Source organism: Chondrus crispus, genomic scaffold, assembly GCF_000350225.1.
Source record: "Chondrus crispus Stackhouse genomic scaffold, scaffold_76, whole genome shotgun sequence".
In the NCBI taxonomy this organism is placed as follows: Eukaryota; Rhodophyta; class Florideophyceae; order Gigartinales; family Gigartinaceae; genus Chondrus; species Chondrus crispus.
In genome coordinates this window covers 18,810-38,477 of record NW_005178685.1, presented here as the reverse complement: position 1 = coordinate 38,477, position 19,668 = coordinate 18,810, and the positions used below count along the sequence as shown (strand labels likewise).

General features: G+C 51.1%; 8 protein-coding genes; 6 read left to right on the top strand and 2 right to left on the bottom strand.

The window, feature by feature from the left end:
* Positions 1 to 2,606: 2,606 nt before the first annotated feature.
* On the bottom strand, positions 2,607 to 5,023 carry CHC_T00007488001 (hypothetical protein). XM_005711087.1 is given in 2 exon segments: positions 2,607 to 3,193; positions 3,194 to 5,023. 1 exon segment carries the CDS (start codon positions 5,021 to 5,023, stop codon positions 3,194 to 3,196), a length of 1,830 nt encoding a protein of 609 aa, XP_005711144.1. The 3' UTR covers positions 2,607 to 3,193.
* Positions 5,024 to 5,840: 817 nt separating this feature from the next.
* On the top strand, positions 5,841 to 7,800 carry CHC_T00007487001 (hypothetical protein). XM_005711086.1 is given in 2 exon segments: positions 5,841 to 7,505; positions 7,506 to 7,800. The coding sequence occupies 1 exon segment, from the start codon at positions 5,841 to 5,843 to the stop codon at positions 7,503 to 7,505; it is 1,665 nt and encodes a 554-aa protein (XP_005711143.1). The 3' UTR covers positions 7,506 to 7,800.
* A 1,035-nt stretch (positions 7,801 to 8,835) lies between these two features.
* On the top strand, positions 8,836 to 9,495 carry CHC_T00007486001 (hypothetical protein). The gene is made up of 2 exons (XM_005711085.1): positions 8,836 to 8,905; positions 9,038 to 9,495. Exons 1-2 carry the CDS (start codon positions 8,836 to 8,838, stop codon positions 9,493 to 9,495), a joined length of 528 nt encoding a protein of 175 aa, XP_005711142.1.
* A 64-nt stretch (positions 9,496 to 9,559) lies between these two features.
* Positions 9,560 to 9,691, top strand: CHC_T00007485001 (hypothetical protein). XM_005711084.1 is given in 2 exon segments: positions 9,560 to 9,634; positions 9,635 to 9,691. The coding sequence occupies 1 exon segment, from the start codon at positions 9,560 to 9,562 to the stop codon at positions 9,632 to 9,634; it is 75 nt and encodes a 24-aa protein (XP_005711141.1). The 3' UTR covers positions 9,635 to 9,691.
* A 321-nt stretch (positions 9,692 to 10,012) lies between these two features.
* Positions 10,013 to 11,404, bottom strand: CHC_T00007484001 (hypothetical protein). The gene has a single exon (XM_005711083.1). The coding sequence runs from the start codon at positions 11,402 to 11,404 to the stop codon at positions 10,013 to 10,015; it is 1,392 nt and encodes a 463-aa protein (XP_005711140.1).
* Positions 11,405 to 11,971: 567 nt separating this feature from the next.
* Positions 11,972 to 12,364, top strand: CHC_T00007483001 (hypothetical protein). Its single transcript, XM_005711082.1, has one exon. It carries the CDS (start codon positions 11,972 to 11,974, stop codon positions 12,362 to 12,364), a length of 393 nt encoding a protein of 130 aa, XP_005711139.1.
* Positions 12,365 to 16,075: 3,711 nt separating this feature from the next.
* CHC_T00007482001 (hypothetical protein) lies at positions 16,076 to 17,651 on the top strand. XM_005711081.1 is given in 2 exon segments: positions 16,076 to 17,125; positions 17,126 to 17,651. 1 exon segment carries the CDS (start codon positions 16,076 to 16,078, stop codon positions 17,123 to 17,125), a length of 1,050 nt encoding a protein of 349 aa, XP_005711138.1. The 3' UTR covers positions 17,126 to 17,651.
* Positions 17,652 to 17,757: 106 nt separating this feature from the next.
* CHC_T00009482001 (GTP-binding protein yptV5) lies at positions 17,758 to 19,159 on the top strand. XM_005711080.1 is given in 6 exon segments: positions 17,758 to 18,037; positions 18,038 to 18,090; positions 18,216 to 18,567; positions 18,700 to 18,854; positions 19,014 to 19,074; positions 19,075 to 19,159. 4 exon segments carry the CDS (start codon positions 18,038 to 18,040, stop codon positions 19,072 to 19,074), a joined length of 621 nt encoding a protein of 206 aa, XP_005711137.1. The 5' UTR covers positions 17,758 to 18,037; the 3' UTR covers positions 19,075 to 19,159.
* The last annotated feature ends 509 nt before the right edge of the window (positions 19,160 to 19,668 follow it).

Genomic DNA, 19,668 nt, shown 5'->3' with positions numbered 1-19,668 from the left:
CAATCCACTGTCAAACCCTCTGCCGAACTCGCCCAAACTCCAGTTACCACTAATTCTAACCATACGCCGCCATTCTTACACATATTAACTACCCTATCAATACAGTATACAGTAATATAAATATCCCTCTTGCGTCGATGTCCAGAGACTTGAATTGACTTGAAGAACGAGATCACAGCCCTCGCTCGGAACGCGACTCTTGCTTCTGAGGATGCGCAGTCGGGCTACATTCATTGTTCAATGTGAAAACAGCATCACAATATTTATCATCAATCCTTACGCCTTACTTCATATCAACTACTCTCATGCCTGAATAAAGACTTCTGATTGCAGGCGTTGTATGGCTTGGAAAAGGTCGCAGGGATCACCCCCATGTTACAGCTCTTGCCAGAAGATTGCCCAGTTTATATTCGTTACCAGGGCAAGGGGAAGCCTTATCCCTGTGTATCCGTGCCAATATCTCGGTGTTTAAACCTCGTCGCAATCGTGAAGGGATCTGATCGTTGTTCTGCGATGAGAAGCGCAACGCTTGGTCTGAACTGCTAAGAATTTTCTGCCTGTCCAAACCCTGCCGAGTTGGGCTCAGAGAATGGCTATTCCGTCATCAGTTGATACCCCTACATATCGTTAAAGAATCTTCAGTTTCCGAGTTCATGGGATGACCTTAGAGTCACACAAGGACTCGCTTGTAGTTTTTGTTCACTGTTTCATCTTTGCATAGCCGCAACGTTCTCTGTTGCCCACTTCTCCTCAAAATGATGCAGTGCGACAAGCGGTGCGGGTAGGAGCAAGCATTCCGGGACGATGATTGGTTGAGCACACATTCTTTCGACTTGAAGCAAAGAGACTGCCCGTTCGAAACAGATAGCTTCGGATACAAGACATGCTGCCCTGCTTAGTGATATTGTAATTGGGTAAGTATTCGCACTGCGTTGTGTCAACCAACGTTCTACAGCATGTGGTGCCTCTGAATGCCTTTTCACCTATATTCGTTCAAATGAATGCTTAACTTACCCGTAAGCATTGTCCAAGACTGCCGAGACCTTGAGTGGGTCTGGTTGGAAAGGAAAGGCGTATAACGATTCAATATAATCTCGGCTGCTGGCAAAAAATACGTGCTACAATATAGTTTCCTACTTTTATCTTACGTCTAGGCAGGATGTCCGAAGTCCCGGAGATCGGCAGGACACCTATCACCTCTTAAACACATCTCGGCTATCACCAAATCGTGGCGCTTTCAGCGCACCCTTACACTCTTCCCATAAAGTTTACTAGTTGGACCCTCCTCCCTCCACTGGTGCCCAGGGTCTGCTGTACTGTGTGCATGCGGCCGTACAAAATATAGCGAGCGACAAGTGACGGAGACCATTGCTTAAATGCCTTGTGGCAGGGGTTATACTTATGTAGTACATGCTGAGATAGGGGTTGAGTGGGGGAAGGGCAATTCTCTTTTTCATAGGGGGTGATGAGAACAAAGACGACTGGTGGCTGGGGAAGTGCCCCTTTGAGAATAAAAGGGGATGTGGCGGTATTTATAAGCGACTGGCAGTTGCAAGGAGGTTTGAGGGTACGAATGGAGTACGAACAGCATATGGAGAGGGCACCAACCTGAAGTGCTGGCATCACACTGTTGATTATTGTAGGATGTTCGGCGTAAGACACACGGAAACTAACAAGTGCACCTTGATTTATTCAAACGGATATATGGGATGGGGCCTCCTGACTGAACCCTGTTTAGATACAGTACAACAGCCCCTCAATCATCTAACGTCGGCCAGATATCAATCAAGGTAGCATTCGTACATTTCTGCTGTATTGAACAATCTAGCGAGATGTTCGTGTTGATTACGTAAAACATCACCTGTTGACATGTTTCAAGCGATATCCGAGAAAGAGGCAATGCTTAACATGAGACAAAGCCGTTGTTTCAAAGATATAGCTCCATGCGGCATGAACCAACTGTATTGACGCGTCCCCGAAGCAGAGCAGACCGCGATAGAGCTGGTTGGTAATGCTCATCATAATGACTAGTGTGTGCCAAAGCCCAAATCTCGCAAACAATGCACTGGCCGTCAGAATTTCGCAACAGCACCTCTGAAGCCGGAATACGAGACACTTGGACGTGCTGTGAGTTTAAAAAAGTGGAACCACCTTTTAAATTCACTTGGAGGGTCCACGTATGAAGACGACGAAGCAAGTGTTCTCCCAATACCTGCTCTCTCGTGTCTTTGCTTCCTCTGCCCATCTCAGTATAACTTCCCTTGTCGCCTTATTTGATTATTTCCTCGCAAGTTCTTGGCATAATGCACTTTTCTATCAGTTTTGGCCTCTGTGAAGAGCATGTTAGAAAGCAGCCCCTTTCAGCACCAGGAGCGCTGCCCTTAGACGCTGCAGATTAACAAAAAGGAACTGTGTATCGATAAGTTGAGAGCACATGACCAGTTTAGATTCACAGACAACACATTTACGTACTTCGCAGTTTTTCGAATGCCTTGACTCCTTCGGTGTCGTCCTTTGTAGCGATAGCAAATCGTTACCCCTCTTGCCGTATAGCCAGTGCGGGTACGAGGCGTAGTCCATACTGTGACTGGTACAGTATACTGTACTGAAAGAATTTTACCGTACTGGGGCGTATCCGACCCTTTATTATTAGACCAAAGAGAGAATATAGAACGAAAAGATGTCGAAGTTGGTTCAGCCTTCTGTGCTGAATTCGAGACAATTGCCATTTAAGAAATGTAGCTTAAGATTCGATTGCGCTTCTGCAGAATACAGGGATATGTACACCAAGCAGGTGGTTTGTCAAAGTCAAACCAGAACAAGTTCGACCCACTGAATGAGGTACAAGTGATTACTGTGCCTGCTCTTCAGGAAAACGATTTACAGCTGTGTCTCGAGAAAATTTAACACACTGTACCAGAAGCCTTCTGCGAGCCGGCTTCCCGGGTTGCTCTTCGTCGTGTGTGGCCCATCCCGGATCATTTCAGACGAAGGCGACAGTACAGAGCCCTGTGATCAATCTGTCGTCGTGCTCTAGCCCCAGGTAGCCTACTGATTTTAGGAACGAAATCGTCATTGCGAAGAATAGACAAATTTTGTGGGGTTTTGTTCCGTAGACTGTACACTCAACATTCGCATCACGCATCCTTCGACTCAGACATCCTAACATTGACGCACTCGCTATTGTTTGCGCTCACATCAGTAATTCAGTGACGTTTTGTTCAAGCAACTCGCATAGGTCCTTCAGAAACCGAGCGCCATCTGCTCCGTAGATATGCCTGTGATCTGCTGTTAGTGTTACGTTCATTTGCTTTTCAACGCCGACAAGGCCGTTGCTTTGAAGTCCGACGACAGGTTTTGAGGCACCAATTGCCAGGATGGCCGGTGCCCCCGGCGGCAGTATTGCGTCGAACTGATCAACGCCAAACATGCCTAGGTTGCTGACGAAGAAGGTCCCGCTGTTGTACTCATCTGGGGAAAGCTTCTTTTCTAGAGATCGCTTCACAAGATCCTTCCAGCTTCTTGATAGACTGTATAAGTCTACTTGGTCCGCCTTCTGTAGAGTTGGGGTCATTAAACCCCCATCCTTCAACGCCACAGCCATTGCAATATTGATCTCAGGTCGATACAAAATAGAATTGTCTACGTATTGTGCGTTCATGATGGGATGCTCTGTCAGCACAACAGCCACGGCCTTGGCTAAAAGAGCCGACATAGTTACGCCCTTTGCCTTCACCTTGGCATACAAATCATCAAGGGCTGCTGTCTTGATGGAGTAGGTAAGTCGAAATACTGGGACATTCACGGAGGCATTCATATTCTGCACCACTGCCTTTTGCATACTATTCATGACGACAGCCCCAGCAGGGAGTGCTTCCTTCTTATCCTTTGTTGCTGCCTTGGCTGGAGCAGACGCCGGCGCTGATGGTTTGGGTTTGCCTGCTGGAGCCTTCCCTGCCGCTTTCAGGACGTCCTCTGCAGTGATACGACCAAAATTGCCAGTCCCTGTGATGCTGTTGATATCAATCTTCTCCTTCTTCGCAATCTTCTTCGCGTCGGGCGTAGCAATAACCTTCCCTGATGGAACAACAGCTACCGACGCATCAGGTACGGCCCCGGAAACGCCAGACTCCTCTGCCTTACGGACGTCGGCCTCAACGATGCGACCGTTGGGGCCAGTCCCAACGACGTACCGCAGATCTACACCGACTTTCTTCGCCACGACTTTGGCATACGGGGACGCGATGATCCGACCTGAGTTCACAACCTCTCCCTGTGCAGGTGCAGCTGGTGGAGCGGTGGGGGGTGCCTGCGTGGGCGCCGGGGTTGTCTCAATGGCTGCCACCGGTGGAGCTACCAGTGGAGAAGGTGAGGACTGAGAGATCGCCCAGGCCTTGACTGCTGCCGCTTCCGCTTCAGTCTTGGACATGTATGCAACTACACCGCCGACGGTGGCCGATTCGCCTTCATCGACGGAAATATGAGCAAGGAAGCCGGTGTCAAAAGACTCGACGTCCATGTCTGCCTTGTCACTCTCTGCGACCATAACAAATTCGCCGCTTTCAACCTTTTCACCCTCGCTCTTCAACCATTGGACAACCTTCCCCTCGGTCATTGTGGAGGATAAGGCTGGCATAACAATCTCGATGAAATCGGGCTTGGCCGCTACGGGTGCTGCCGGTGGGGCCTGCGGGACAGCGGGAGTTTCAGTTTCCGGAGGGGCGACAGCCGTGGATGTTGGGGCTTCGGCAACGACTGAGTTGGAGGGAGAGGTGTCGGCCTTAACTTTGTCAATGTCATCCTTGTTCTCGACGATGATGCCGACCGTGACGCCGACGTTGCAAGTATCACCCTCCTCGACGTAGATAGCAGCGAGATAGCCCGATTCGAAGCTCTCGACGTCCATGTCGGCCTTATCGCTCTCGACAACCATGATGGGCTCGCCAGACGAAACTTGATCTCCAGGCTGCTTGAGCCATTGGACGACGCGGCCTTCAGTCATGGTGGAGCTGAGGGCAGGCATGAATACCTCGTGCTTCTTGACGTCGAGGACTTGCATGGTGATCTTTGGCTGATTCTTGGCGAGATTGACATTGACAGTTCGTGGCCGTACGCTTCGGCGGAAGGCAGTGCATCGCAGGAATGGGCGGGAGACGAACGAGGTTGCCGGGAGGGTGCGAGCGTTGCTACCCGTAGAGGCGATCGCACATTGGGTGACGAATGCCATGATTTGTTTGGGTAATAGTTGCTACGGTGGGAAAGGTGCGATGGGGACAACGACGGAGAAGGGGTTGAACCAACGCGAGGGAGCCGGGCGGTTACAAATGATTAGGAGCGAGACCTACAAGGCAGCGGGTCTTTGAGGGAGCACTCCGCTTCAACCACAGGCGACCGAGCTCAACCTGAATGATACAGTGGTCCTTGACGCTTGGCGATACTTGATTGGTAATAAATAGGATTGGTGCGCTGTCAATGGATAAGAGGGGTGATCTGCATGTCGGAGGACATGGGGATTGGTTTGGATTGATCTTCTCGGAATTGGTTGAATGATCACAACCTTTTTGCAGTTTTTTCGGTCATTTTATAAGTCAACTGTGTCGTATCATAAACAGACTACAGTATTTCCATGCCGTGTGCCTGTACTACACAATGCAGTGGCGCAGGCTACTCGCTGTTCGAACAAACCGTACACGGTTACTTCAGGACTCGCTCCATCCTTCACAGTAACTGCTGCCCTCCTCCTTCGACACCGGTTTCAGCATCAGTAATGTGAACGTGAAGGGTGACCAGCTGCTATTGTGAGACAACAACTCACCTTGTTTCATGTTCAACTTACCAAAATGGAAAGCAAGAAGCCGCTCACTCTTCAAACAGAACTGGGCGCATTCGGCGGGGAGGCCTTCTACAAGACCCAGTTGGAGCTCGCCAACAAGGAGAAGGCTCAACTGCAAGAGCGTCTTCGCGAGGTAGAAACGAAGAATGCCTTCTTGCTTAAATCTCTCTTCGAGCTGTCAGTGGCCCCCCCAGGCACTACCGCGGCCAAGGCCATGCCCCTCGACATCGTCACCGCTCTCAAAAAAATGTCCCTACCCGCCGAGCAACCTCCCGGTCTCTCCGGAAAGGGCTCTGCATACCGTCGCACAGCCCCACTAGATCGGGTATCGATGGAAGCCTCATTTTCAGGAGTCGGTGGGCACATCAACACCAATTTCACCCCGTTCCGGTATCGCGGTGAGCTCAAAGGACACGCCTCGGCCGTATACACAATCCAGTACTCCCCGAGCGGCCAGCTGCTGGCCTCCACATCATTCGATCGCCGTCTGTGCATCTGGTCTATGGATAGATTTCTGGAAAAGAGCAATTATGCTCCCAAACTTTCCATTTCTGACGCCCACCGCGGTCCTTGCGTCGCCGTCGAGTGGGGCTCGCATTCTGCTCGAGTCGTCACCGGGGGCTTGGACCAGTCGGCTGCCGTATGGGACGTTGACTCGGCGCGCTACGACCCTGTCTCGCGCTACCTGTGCAACGGCTTGGTGAATTCTGTCAGCATTTCGCCTGCAAACGATGAGCTCTTTCTCGTTGGTACTTCGAGAAATTCTGTTCATCTGTTCGATAGACGTGTGGAACCAGAGGCCTCGGGAGCTCCGTGGGGCCGACACACGCTTGTTGACAATGACTGCCCCGTCAACTCGATACACGTGACACTAGACGGCAACCGAGTGATTACGGGCGATCATGGTGGTGCCATCAAGACTTATGACTTGCGCAAAGTCGGGCCAGGCAAGTCGAGCGACGTCGGGGCGCGTTCTTGCTCTTTGACGGACGTGACGTACAACGACGCGAACCATCGCCCCATTACGCACGTGCACACATCGCCGCCGACGTCTGTGGAGGACTACGGGCGGTTCATGGCTGTGAACTCGTACGACAATTTCCTGCGGGTGTACGACCGAGGGTCGTCGCTTCTCAAGGGAGAAAAACCTGAGCTGAAGGCCGTGCACGCACTGTCGGGGATCAAGAACACGCACTGGCCGATAAAGTCGAGCTTTTTCATGGGCTCTGACTACCGGCCGCCAAGCAGCGGCTCCAAGCATCGCAGGCAACGGCGGGCGCGAGAGTCGAGCAAGGCGTCAACGACGAGCGCGGAAGGGCGCGGGGTGGAAGATGAGGACCGATATGCGTCGTCGTCAGAGGGCGGGGACGAGCTTTCGTATAGCAGCTCGAGCGAGGCCGCGGAGAACGAGGCGGTGGATGAGGAAGAGGCGGATGAGGCGGGGACAACGATCGGCGGACCGATCCAGAACTCGCTGATTCTGGCGTCGGGAAGCGCGGACGGAAATATATGTTTGTTCGATGTCGGGGGCAGACCGGGGACTGGGGCGCTGTTGCAGACGTTGGAGGGGCATAAGGATCGGGTGTATGGTGTGGACTTTCATCCGAATGAGCCGATATTGGCGTCGTGTAGCGCGGATTGCGGGATCAAGATTTGGCAGTCGTTTCGGTAACGGCCGCTGAGCCAGGAGAGCTGAAGATCTTGTCTGGTGTAGTGTCTATTGGACCTTTGTTCTGATATGAGGACATTATTTGAGCTATTTTGTTCTTGACTTGCGCTTCCTCGACAAGAAAAAAAAGATACCCCCGCCACCGTACTTGACTTCTGACTTTGGGACAGAAAGAACTTTGTGAGGGTTGCATGTTCTTCCTCGTCATTTTCAGATATGTCTGGAAAAGAAGCTTTTTTAAACCACCTTAAACCCGCATGTAAAATAACTTCGAAACCGAAGCCGCCAGTTTAAAAGGGAACAATGTACTCAATTACTCAAGCAGTAAGTTCTTAGTCTTTCTGGATATTCAAAGCTGCTATCTGTCATGACGCAACCTGTCCAGATGGACAGGCGGACACGACTGACAACAAGGATACAGTAGACGACCGAAGTGGATTAACTTTATTTAAAGACAGGGCTGTGTCCTAGCAGTGATGTACCACCCTTACATCCTACTTTAAATGGCAAGAGCCTCCGTCCGACCAACTGACTTCCCCTCGAGTCATCATGTTCTGCGAGATGTTATTGCCGAAAATAAGCACGTTAAAGAAATAGTGTCCAAGATAGATGTTTAAATGTTCGATTTAAATTATATATTTCTGCAAAAAAAGAGCTGTCCTCATAGGAGAACAAGCCCCCCTGGAATAGACACAAGCAGCGGTGCGTTGGTTCTCGTTGGCAAGTATGGCCATCCAACACGGCACAGCGCCGTCGGCGACTATCATAAAAGCATCCTGAGCGGTATGCATCGTACTGTATCCTTGGGTACAGCATCTTGCAGACGACTGGTGCTCGATACCTCAAGGAAGATGTTGATCTAAAGGGCATAGACCTTGACAAAGCTACGGTAGAGACGTAGAGATCAGCTGGTGCCAGCTGATCTCTGCCAGCAGACACAAACTGCAAAACGACGAGGATACTGACACTGCTGGTGCTGGCACCACTGCTGGCACCAGCAGTGTTGCTACATTTACTGGTACACTACTAGGCAAAAGTACTGTATCAGAGCCATGCCCTTCCATTGTCGTTCTCACCTCATTCTCAGCTTTTCCGTGCTGTAAATAAGTCACTGTAAGCTATCCGCCGACGCCATGGTACGGTGAACTGTGTCCAGCGGCTTAATTGTGCCCTCACTTGCCACTCGTTTTTCGCCGCAGCACCGCGCCCGGCGAGTTGCGAACATCCTGTTCTTCACGCGCTTGTCGCCCTCGGTGCCTCCCCAACCGCGTTCGCGCGCGACGATTCCAATTCCGCACCATCCCCTCCACCATCCACAAGAAAATTCTGCCCTATGGATTTCGAAGCACCGGCCCCGAGTGTTGAGCACCAGCGTGAGCCCTGCCCGCACAGAATTATCGACGGTATGTCCACAAAAACCCTCTTCCCCCACACCACAACCGACACACCCATCACCACCCTCCTCCAGAATTGACTAACCCTGCTCCTATCGTACGGACTGCATTTGTTGTTTGCTATCTACGTGACGCTTGCAGATGTCGGCGGTGCTTTCGGTATGGGCGCCATCGGCGGCTCCATCTGGCACTTTCTGAAGGGCGCGCGCAACTCCCCGCAGGGCGCGCGCTTCATCGGTGCCATAGACGCCGTCAAAGTCCGCGCGCCGGCGCTGGGCGGCAGTTTTGCGGTGTGGGGCGGCCTGTTTTCCACTTTTGATTGCTCTTTGCAAGGCATCCGCGGGAAGGAAGACCCCTGGAACTCGATAGCGTCTGGCGCGCTCACAGGTGGTGTCTTGGCCAGTCGCTCGGGCATGCGTGCAGCGGGGAAGAGCGCGGCTGTAGGGGGGGTGCTGCTCGCCCTGATTGAGGGTATTAGTATCGCCATCACTAGGTATGGTAGTAGCAGGCCGGCACCACAGGAAATCAGCAAGATGAGGGAAGAAATGGAAAAGCAGAGGGGGCGTGAAGGGCTTGCGGCCGCGGCTGCGAGCCAATGAAAGTTTTTAGCATTGGAGTGATGGTGCGGGGAGGGGGGGGGGGGGCTGGGGCGGCGGTATTCGGATGGGGGCGGAGGAAGCTTGTGTTATGAAGGCCGGCGTCGATGGGGGTTGCAAGCGTTTTTGGTCGGGTACATAGTAGACGTTTTCCTATCTGTTCGTATCTTTTCGTTGTAAAAAATTTATGTCATCTCTATGCATGTGTTTGGGATCGTCTGCCTAGATTGTCATTGTAGGGAGGCTTATCCTCAAGTACATAGAGGACGGGCGTCTACGAATGGCCACGATGGGTCGATATTGTTCGCTAGACTCTGCATGGGAGATTATATATATTTGAGACAACCGCGTCCTTTCAAAAATAAACATACGTTTGTGTGCTTTACGTACGCAAAAAATCCCTTTTTTAAGTGCTTTGGAAAAATGCACCGGTTTTGACGCCGCGTAGTTTAGTGCACTCTCTGAACTGCGGTCAAGTTCATATGAATAGAAATTAAGATAAAGTCTTTAGCTGAAGATATCAGCAAAATGACCAGTCAATCTCATCCCCACCGCCACCCATTTCGAACATTGTCCTATCGTATTGCTCAACCGAATGAAAGTACTTCATTTGATCCCTTAATTCGGCGGGAAGGGGCGGCAACAGTCGAAGTGGAATGAGGAGGGTGGAGAGATTGGCCAGATCGGCAAAGACCTTTTGTGAGTCAATAGTCCGTTTTAAATACGAATGTCCAAGGCTACCACCTGTGCCCATCTTGATGCCAATCATTCGGTGTACCATCTGCGAGTGACGATACCGCCACTGATTCATTTGCTCATCGACATCGATGAGCATCTGAAGAAGTCTCGCTGGGAGCTGAAACATTGGTTCGTCCTGATACAGCATAATCATAAGCGAAGTGGACGTAGCCCGAAACCCAAGCCTCCTTTCTTTTGACTGAATGAGCTCTTCGTGAATTTCGCGTTTGAAGACAGATTCAAATGTGCGATGAGTATTCTGGAGGTCGCGTAACATGGCGCTACGTTCGGCCGGTTCGAGCTTTTCGTTAATGTTGTTGTGTTCGATTTCAAACATTTTGGAAATTGCTTCCTCATAGCTGCGCTGGAAACTGTAGCCCCTAAACTCACGAAACGGGATATTCCTCAACCACCTCTCGACATAGTCGAATAAAGAAGGCTCCTGCTGAGCCTCTCGTAAGAGCTCTTGGTGCTCAGGTGAGATATTGAGAATCCAACGGGGATTGAGCCTTTGATCCGGACGAACACCGAGTTTGATTTCCAGGAGACGAAACTGGAACGACTGAAAGCCCGAAGCCGGGAAGAGGTAATCTCGAAACTCGAGAAACTCCTGCGGAGTCATAGTCTCGAGAACGCGAATCTGATCGTTGAGCAGCTTTTGAATCTCTCGAATTCTGGTGAGACGATGCAATGCCAGAGAGATGCGCTTCTCGCCGATGTTGAGCTCTGCGAGAATGGCGCGGACGGAATCGAGTTCGAAGATGAGCTGTTTAAACCAGAGCTCGTAAGTCTGGTGAATGGTAATGAAGAGCATCTCATCGTGACAGGGGTTTCCGCTAGCAAAGGAGATGGGATGCTGGCAGTCAAGTAAGGAGCCTAGACGCAGATAGTCAGGGTAGTACAGCTTGCCGCGGCCGGCCTCGGTAAGGCCAATGCCAGACGAGGAGGCACGGGAGTCAGGGGATTTTGCAGAGAAGGGACATCCAGAGGAAGCGCTGAGCGGAATAAAGCGGGGGGGAGGCTTGGAGGGGACGGCGGCATGGGGACATTGGCTGGGGGGTGCGACACCAGGAGAAGAGTTTGAGACGGTGAGCTGGGCTAGAGCGACAGACGGATCTTCAATTGGGGCAGGCTGCGGATGCACAGAGGCGGTCGGAAGCAGGGGAAGGGACATTTTTGAGAGGAGGGTGGGGTCGGGGGCTAGGGTTGGCGGAAGTGGAGGGCGAGAAGTATCGGAGAACCGGACGGGAGCAGAGAGCTGCGGAGGGTTGTTATGAGGAAAGTGGTCAAAGAGGTTGCAAATGTGAGGTAGTACCGAGGGGTAGTACTGCCGTAGTACAGCGAGGCGTGAGGATGTGGATTGTGAGTCGTGTGAGAGGGCCCGCAGTTGATTTCTTTACTTTCTTTAAAGTTTACACACCGAGATGGACGTGTCGAGAGCGGCACTGCGCGGCGCACGGGTTCCCTCAGGTTCCTCTGGGAACCACTCCCCGATGGATTGCATCACTGCCTGCCCCGTCCTCATATACCACGTGTCCTTACTTCCTCACCCCCACCGTCCACCTGTCCCACTGAGCACCATCCAATCATTTTTATCCATCTAAGTTCCGTAAACCTCCCTTGCCACACGTCACAGACGCAGAACACGTGGACACGCATGACACCCAGCTTCGTACTCCACGTATGCCCCAACGCCTGAGCTCCCACACCACTCCCCGCTGACCTCATTCAGGTCCCCCCCATGCCCCACCATCGCTCACCTCATTTTCATTTCCCGTCCCTGCCGTCCCCCGCCCTTGCCCACCTTCCTCACAAATCTCCACCGACTCACCATGACTACTGCCTTCGCCGCCGCCGCCCCTCTCTCTGCTGCGCGTCCATCGACGGCCGCCTTCACTCCCTCGGTCTCCCGCCCTCTCCCTCGCCCGGCCGCCGCCACCGTCACCATGCGTTCGCGTCGCGACCTCAAGAAGGAGAAGAGCCTGCGCAATCTCGAGTTTGCCCGCGCCCATCGAAAGCGCGTCATCAAGCGTTACAATCGCCGCGCGGCTCAGGAGGCCATCAGCAACGAGGACAACGAGTACCTCTCCTCCATCTACGGCACCATGCGCTTCGGCTCGGACAACAACGATAACCGCAGGCAATGATCTCTCGTTTTAATTGCAAGTAAACCTACCTGCTACCCTCTGCGTCTCCCCTCTTCCCGTCCGCCCCGCGCGTGCTCCGTCTCCACGTCGTGCAGGAACATCCCCAGCTCGCGTGCCCCGATGAACACCGAGTGCCCCGCCACCCGCGCGTGCATCTCCCCGTCGGCCCCCTGCCCTTCCTCTACGCGCGGCACCAGCCCTTCCAAAATCCCTACGCACATCCCGCGCGCCCGATCCAGCACCACTGGCCCCCCGCACATCCCCATCTCTGTATCCACCGCCCCCGTGTCCACGAATCCCCGCGACTTGACCACTTCGGAGACCTCTCCGCTCGTCTCGGCCCCTACTACAGCTTCCACTCCAGATCCACTCTCCCCAACGAGTCGATAACCCGAGATCATCACTTCTGTTCCGATCCCTCCTCCCTCCGTCTGCAGCTCGAGCACCTGTGTGTCCGCCCGATCGCACACAGCAGACTCGTCCACTATGAATGCTGCTACGTCCAGGGAAGCATGCCGAAATCCTGTCGACAGTGCTAGCGTCCCGATGGAGCCCGTCACGATCTTTCCGTCCTCGCTGCGCGTCTCTAATACCGATCGGCAGTCCGAGTCTCGTACGTGCTGTAGCCACTCTTGCGGGAAGTACCGTGGGAACCGATGAGGTGCCGCTACATGCGCTGAAACCACTGCTATCACCGCTCCTGTCGTTGGACCACGGAGATAAAACCCAGATCCTCGAGCCAAAAGTTCGTAATCCTTCTGCTCAACAAGTAATAGTGTTCTGCGTATGTCAGCTGAACTGCATGTTTAGCAGCTTGTGTGCTGTCCCGATCGTTATGCGTAGACGTAATAGCGTCTTACTTACCATCCCTTGCTCCTCTATCTTAAACCATGATGAGTGCGCAGCCGCCAAGCTGCTCGCCAATCTTCGACGCAAATGCCCACCGCTTCGTACTCCCAATGCACAACTCAGCATACCTGGGGTCGGGAAGGCTACACTGCCTTCTTAATTCTTGACCTCCTTCGCTGTGTGAGGGCTGATAGGTAATGTCGAATCCTCTGGAAATAATCATGCATTAAAAAATTAGCATCGTGTTAAATACCTCCCAAGAGGCAGCACTATGGCTGAGTCATCTACAGTGTAGTTAAAATGTTTACGCTAGGCTGTGGTACAGATATAGAATAGAACATTCAGGCAAGGTTTCGAAGGACAACCGCCATCGACCGAAGGTGGCGGATGTGCTCACAGAAAAGAAGTGGACTTTCTTCTAATGCTTCTCTTTCTCAGCCCTTTGTCCTATATTCTGCCCTGCGCGTCAAGCATAGCCATAGATAAGCCTTACCGAGTTGCCTGGACCCCGACAAATACCATCACTCCAATAAAAGCGAGTAAGAGAACTAGACAGGGACCAAAGACAGTCGCCCCGTGGCTTCTTTTCACCCATCTCCCACGCAACCAAACAGCTCGGAACACTCGAACTTGATTCCAATCCGTCCGGCCTTCATACTTCAGTTTGTTTAAAACTAATGCAACATGGTGATGACAGTTGTCCGTGAAGAGGTTGTGGAACCGCTTTCCATAAACACAAGCAGCTTCCACGACTGCGTCGTCGTACGCTTTCTCCGTGTTTCCAGCTCCTTTAACTTCGTGTATTTCGGCTGGGTCCAACCGCCACACCCTCTTAGGTGGGCCGCACATAAGTGACCCAACTGTAACCTGTCTCGCACAACGAAAACAAGACATAACTGAATTAGAATCCTCTGTCTTTTGTCTGATGGGCAATGCGGGTCGTTTCTAACTTGATGTTTAGAAGCAAGGAGAACGGACCGTGTAAGGACCAGAAAAGTCAAACGTGATACCTTTCGAGTCTGCGATGCCTACATGTCCAATCGGCGGCAGCAAGAAAGAAATACCCGGAAGCGTTGTCCACACCACGCTGTAGGGTTCGCGCTCTCCAGAGACCGGCATATAAACAACTCCATCACTCCTGATATGCGCACAGGCCATTGCTTTTCCTTAGCGGACAACCGAAGTCCAAGGGAAGCGGGCGTGTGGTTTAGGCGTCGCTCGCGATGCAAACACCTGACGACTCTTTCGTCGGAAGGGCTTGAAGACCTGAAATCAGGAAGCAGAAATCATTGCGGGCATTGCACCCGTTGTGAAGCGAGAGTTGAACACACTTAAAATATGTGCTCCAATGTTTCAACATAAAAATATTTTCAGACATCCCATAAATTTTACGCTACACTTTTTCCCTTTTGGATGGAGAAAACAAAAAAGTGCTCAACCATATTATGCAAAGAGATGTCCGATACCTGGTTAAAGTGTGGTACTAATTCGACATCTCTTGCAATAAGGGGAGGGAGCACTGGAGTTTCTATTCTTCCTCTTACTCATCGTTCGAAACGTTTGGAGTTTTGCCTTTTTATACATGGACTACCAGGTGTTCTATAAGTCACCCCCGAGATGCCTCACCGGCAATGATGAAGAAACCGTGACGTTGGTAAATTTCCGTTGCGAGATGACGGGGATCATTTCGCTGATATCAAAACAAGGAAACTGCTGCATGAAGAGTTGATTACTCCAGATTTTAATTGCAATCGAAACGCCACTACGAAAAGGAAACGAAACGCCAACGTTGTCATCTGACTTCTGCGATACATAGCACTTCTGAAAGTGTCGTTATCATGGACTTGCGCCCACATTCCTGACGTTGTTAGTGACTTGTCTTTCTACATGTGGCCCGTTCAGTAAGAGAAAACCAAAACTGCAAGTAGAGCCTTAATGACTTTGAAGTTGTAATGCCAACCGCTCCATCACGGGAGCAGTGATGTTCCTTCGCACTGGTGTAGTGCGGCCCACAGATACAGTGTGCTGGAAAGGATTCTCTGCAGACATCTTTCTCTAGCTAAGTGCCTTGTAGAGCTCTAGCTGGAGAGAAGGGAAGCGATTTGCCTCAAGTGATGCCAGCTTTTTATGCCAAATATACTGTATATACTTTAAATCGCAAATGAAGAACGTCACTTTCAACTCTTTGACGTACTTGCCCTCGGCTACAACATCTTGCAGAACATCGGGATAGCTCTCTTGAGCCCCCCTCGCAGTCGTTAGCCCCCAATTCCCCAGCTAGACGGTACAGAGCAATAGTGCGACAGAGATTAATTACCTCGCACAGCGGTCTTGTTCTCTGAAGGCACCGCTTCTGTCATTCTGGATTTGTCCACAAAAGCATTTCACTCTCAATTTTATTTAATTAAATTTACAGTGACGGGTATCCCAGGGTGTGCCCCACTGGTTTTCTTTTCTCCTCTTTGAGGAAAAATCGATTTGAACTGCTTTAAATTTTCGCGGGATTCTATGCGAAGATTTTGCACATGACGAGGTGGATAACTGCACCAATGTTCACAAATTGTGGAGAAAAAAGGGCCTATGGCTGGTGAGTAGGTTCCATGAGATGCCCCTCCAATCACTCACCTTCACAAAAACGAAAACTTTTTCAGAATCTGACCTTCCCCAATCACGGATAACCTTCGAATCCACCCCATGCGCTCACCTTCCCCTACATCAGAGGTCCGATAATCTGACCTTCGAGTTATCAGGCAACTCTGCAGCCGGGGACTTGCTGGTAGGCTCTGCACAAGTCCGGCCGCTTCCTTCTTGCGAGGCTGTTATCCTGCCTAGAAAAGATAACGGCGAAGATGTGGTCAAAATTCTTTGCGACAAAGGCTAAAACGCCAGAGGACGTGGTGAAAGCCCTCCGTGACAGTTTGCAGGAAGGCCATTCACAAGGCGATCCTCGTGCTTCAAGGAAGACACATGATGATGTTTCCCGTGCAGTATTCTCAATGAAAGTCATGCTGTTCGGCGATGCGAGCAATGACGTCGAAGTGAAACCACAGCACGTGGATGAGTTAGTGCGTCTGGCATGCAAAGGTGATTTGCTCACGCTAATTGTCAGCAACCTCTCCATGATGGAATTTGAAACCCGCAAAGACGCCGTCCAGATTTTTAACAATCTCTTACGCCGAGATATGGAGGACAACCCGGAAATGAGCGTCGCTTCTAAAGTGGCCGAAGAAGACGGCGCTGTGCTAGCAACCATTGTCGAAGGGTACAGCAGTGGCGATATTACGTTAAACTGCGGTTCAATTCTGCGGGAATGTATTCGCCATGAGACACTTGCCAAACTGCTTCTTGAATCAGTCTTCTTTTGGCGTTTTTTCGAGCTTGTCGAGCTGAGCGATTTTGACGTGGCCAGCGATGCGTTTGCGACTTTCAAGGAGGCACTCACAAAGCATGTAACTATCAGCGCCAAGTTTATCGAAACAAACATGGACCGCTTTGTTGAGAGTTACAACGCACTCTTGAAAAGTCAAAATTATGTTACGAGGCGTCAAAGTCTGAAATTACTTGGCGAAATGTTGAGGGAGCGCGCAAACTATCGGATAATGACGCACTACATCGCATCACCTGGGAACCTCAAACTGATCATGAACTTGTTGCTCGACAGCCGGAAGAACATCCAGTTTGAAGCGTTCCATGTTTTCAAAATATTTGTAGCGAACCCGCGCAAGAGTGCGGACATTGAGCACATCCTCATTCGGAACAAGGAAAAGATGCTGGCTTACCTGACTGACTTTCTGGCGGATCGTGAAGACGAGCAATTTCAAAAGGAGAGACATCACATTCTAGGATGCATACGCGAGCTCCCAGACACCGAAGTTCGAGAGGATTCGTCCGCTGGCTGAGCACATATTTTAAGTCAGGCGTAGCCCGAATTTATCCATTGATGTATATACGATTTAAACAGAAATGCCTAACAAATGTGGCCAACGGCGCTGAATTTTCGAGCGTGAGGAAGATGTTGGGTTCCTCAGACTTTCTGTTTGTCATGATTAGGTAGTCTTCGGTCTACAACAACTTTGCATGGTTCCAGGTAAGGTGCAAACCAGTGCGTGTCGCAAACGAGCCAACAGTTTCGCCGCTATGGCCTCGTTTTGCGTTTTATTGTACCGAAAGCACAGTCATTGTAACGAAACAGGTGAAGGTCTTTATTGAGCGAGAATCTCGTGGCACCTTTTGGGGCACGATGCCCAAGTCATCGGAAATGGTCCTAGTTTTCATTGCAGAATGTGAAAAGAGAAGTACGGACGACCAGGAGACGCTTCTCTCTTCGACAGGTCGCCAATTCAAGTCCTTTTTTTTACAAGTATTTAGCATACCGCGATTGCGACATTCTGCGGGGCTACGAATTAAAAAAAAAATCTGTACCAGCAGCTGTACGAGCCGCACCCCGGCTGATGACTGCACGCACCGACGTTTCTTGAACTGTTCGTTTCTTGCAACGCAATTTGGCCAACCCCTTTCAACCGGCCAGCACAGTCTTCCACAAACGGCTTGTCTTCGTCAACATGGAAGAATAACCCGCGTCAACTGGAAGAGAGGTCAATCTGCACTCTACCGGCTTGCCATAACAGGAGTCGCAACGGGACACAACAAAAGTTTTTCTTGCTGAGGGGAGGAAGCCTCTGGGCAATTGTGAGTGGAAGGCGGGTACAGAGTGTCTTGGGTTCTTCTTGTCCAGCGCAAGAGGCGTCAGAACGAGAGAGGCGTGCGTACCCCCCCTTTCCAGCCGCGCTTTCTTATCTAGAGCGACAAAGATGAGGACCTCAAGACCCAGAATTCTCAAAATCGTCATCCTTGGTGAGAGCGGGTACGTTTCAAAGGTCACAAACAGTTTCCATCTCGTTGATATCCACAGAATTGCGCGACAAACACTTGCGCTTAACAGCATGTTCTGACGAGGGCATAACTGCACGATATTCTTCTCTTGGATAGGGTGGGAAAGACATCGCTCATGGACCGTTACGTGTGTAACGAGTTTAGTCAACAGTACAAGGCGACGATAGGGGCGGACTTTTACACCAAGGATGTAATCATAGATGACAAACCCGTGGGCCTGCAGATTTGGGATACTGCGGGTCAGGAGCGGTACCAAAGTCTTGGTTCCGCTTTTTATCGAGGAGCGGATGCATGTGTGCTAGTGTACGACATGACAGACGCGCGGTCTTTCGATGCGCTTGACTCCTGGAGAGACGAGTTTCTGATATCGGCGGCTCCGAGGGACCCTGATTCTTTCCCGTTCGTCGTGATGGGGAACAAGGTGGATGTGATCGACCGAGCGAGAGCGGTACGTGGACTGAATGGAGCCAGTTTGAGTTACTACGTGTTCCGAAAAGAATCAAGCAGCGGGAAGGTGTATTCTAACAGTATGAGTGATGGTTTTGTGTAATTGGCAATTTTTTTTGTTCGATGTGAGCAGGTACCGACGAAGAAGGCACAAGACTGGTGTTATTCCAAAGGGACGAACGTGATTCCTCTATTTGAGACGAGCGCGATGGATGACATTAACGTGGAAGCAGCTTTCGACGCAGTGGCTAGATCAGGATTACGACGCGGCGAACAAGACGAGGATTTGTAAGTATCGACACTCGGAAATTGTTTATTTGGAGCTATGATCTACATCACACAATGTGAATGCAGGGCATGGGGACAGGATGCTGACGATGTTTGTTGTTTCCTGCGTGTTGTTGTATTGTGTTGCATGCGTTTTTCTCCCATGTGTTTGCCTGACAGCATTCCTCGAGATACAGTGGAGATTAACAGAAAACCGGTAGATGAACAATGCGCGTGCTAGTTATTTTTGTTTTTTGGCTTTCCAGAAAGCCGTAAAGATATGACTTGTTCTACCGTAGACAGGGGAATAAGTGGGATTGTTTCTCTCCATGTGTGTAGCAGAAATATTAGGGCGAAGACATGTGCGGGGGAGGCACCGGGTTGCGAATACAAAGATGCCTTGTGGCGTAGCGTCGAATCTCCGGCGACTCAGGCGATGACGAATTTGCGGGTCAAACTCTAGATTGCGCAACAGTCCGACACGAGCGGGCGTCGCCGAAAGCCTGTTGGACGGATAACAGCCGCCAAACACCAGGGTGCGAAGGAGTAACATCGGAGAAACTAATCAGAGAATCAATCCAGAGATGGTTCCATTTCGTGCGTTGATCAGTGGGGCTACCGGCTACTCCGGAGCCACCCCGCCCATAAATAAACTTTAAACAAGGCGCGGGCATCAACGTGCCCGTCCCACGCGTGCCCCTCGGAGCCCCGGCACGCGCAGACGCTGAAGCAACTGCGAATATGCACTGGACAGTAAGGCTCACCCACGTGAGGCTGCCGTGAGTGGTCGCGTACCTTGGCTTACAGAGTAGAAACTTGTGGAATCGCAAGCCAC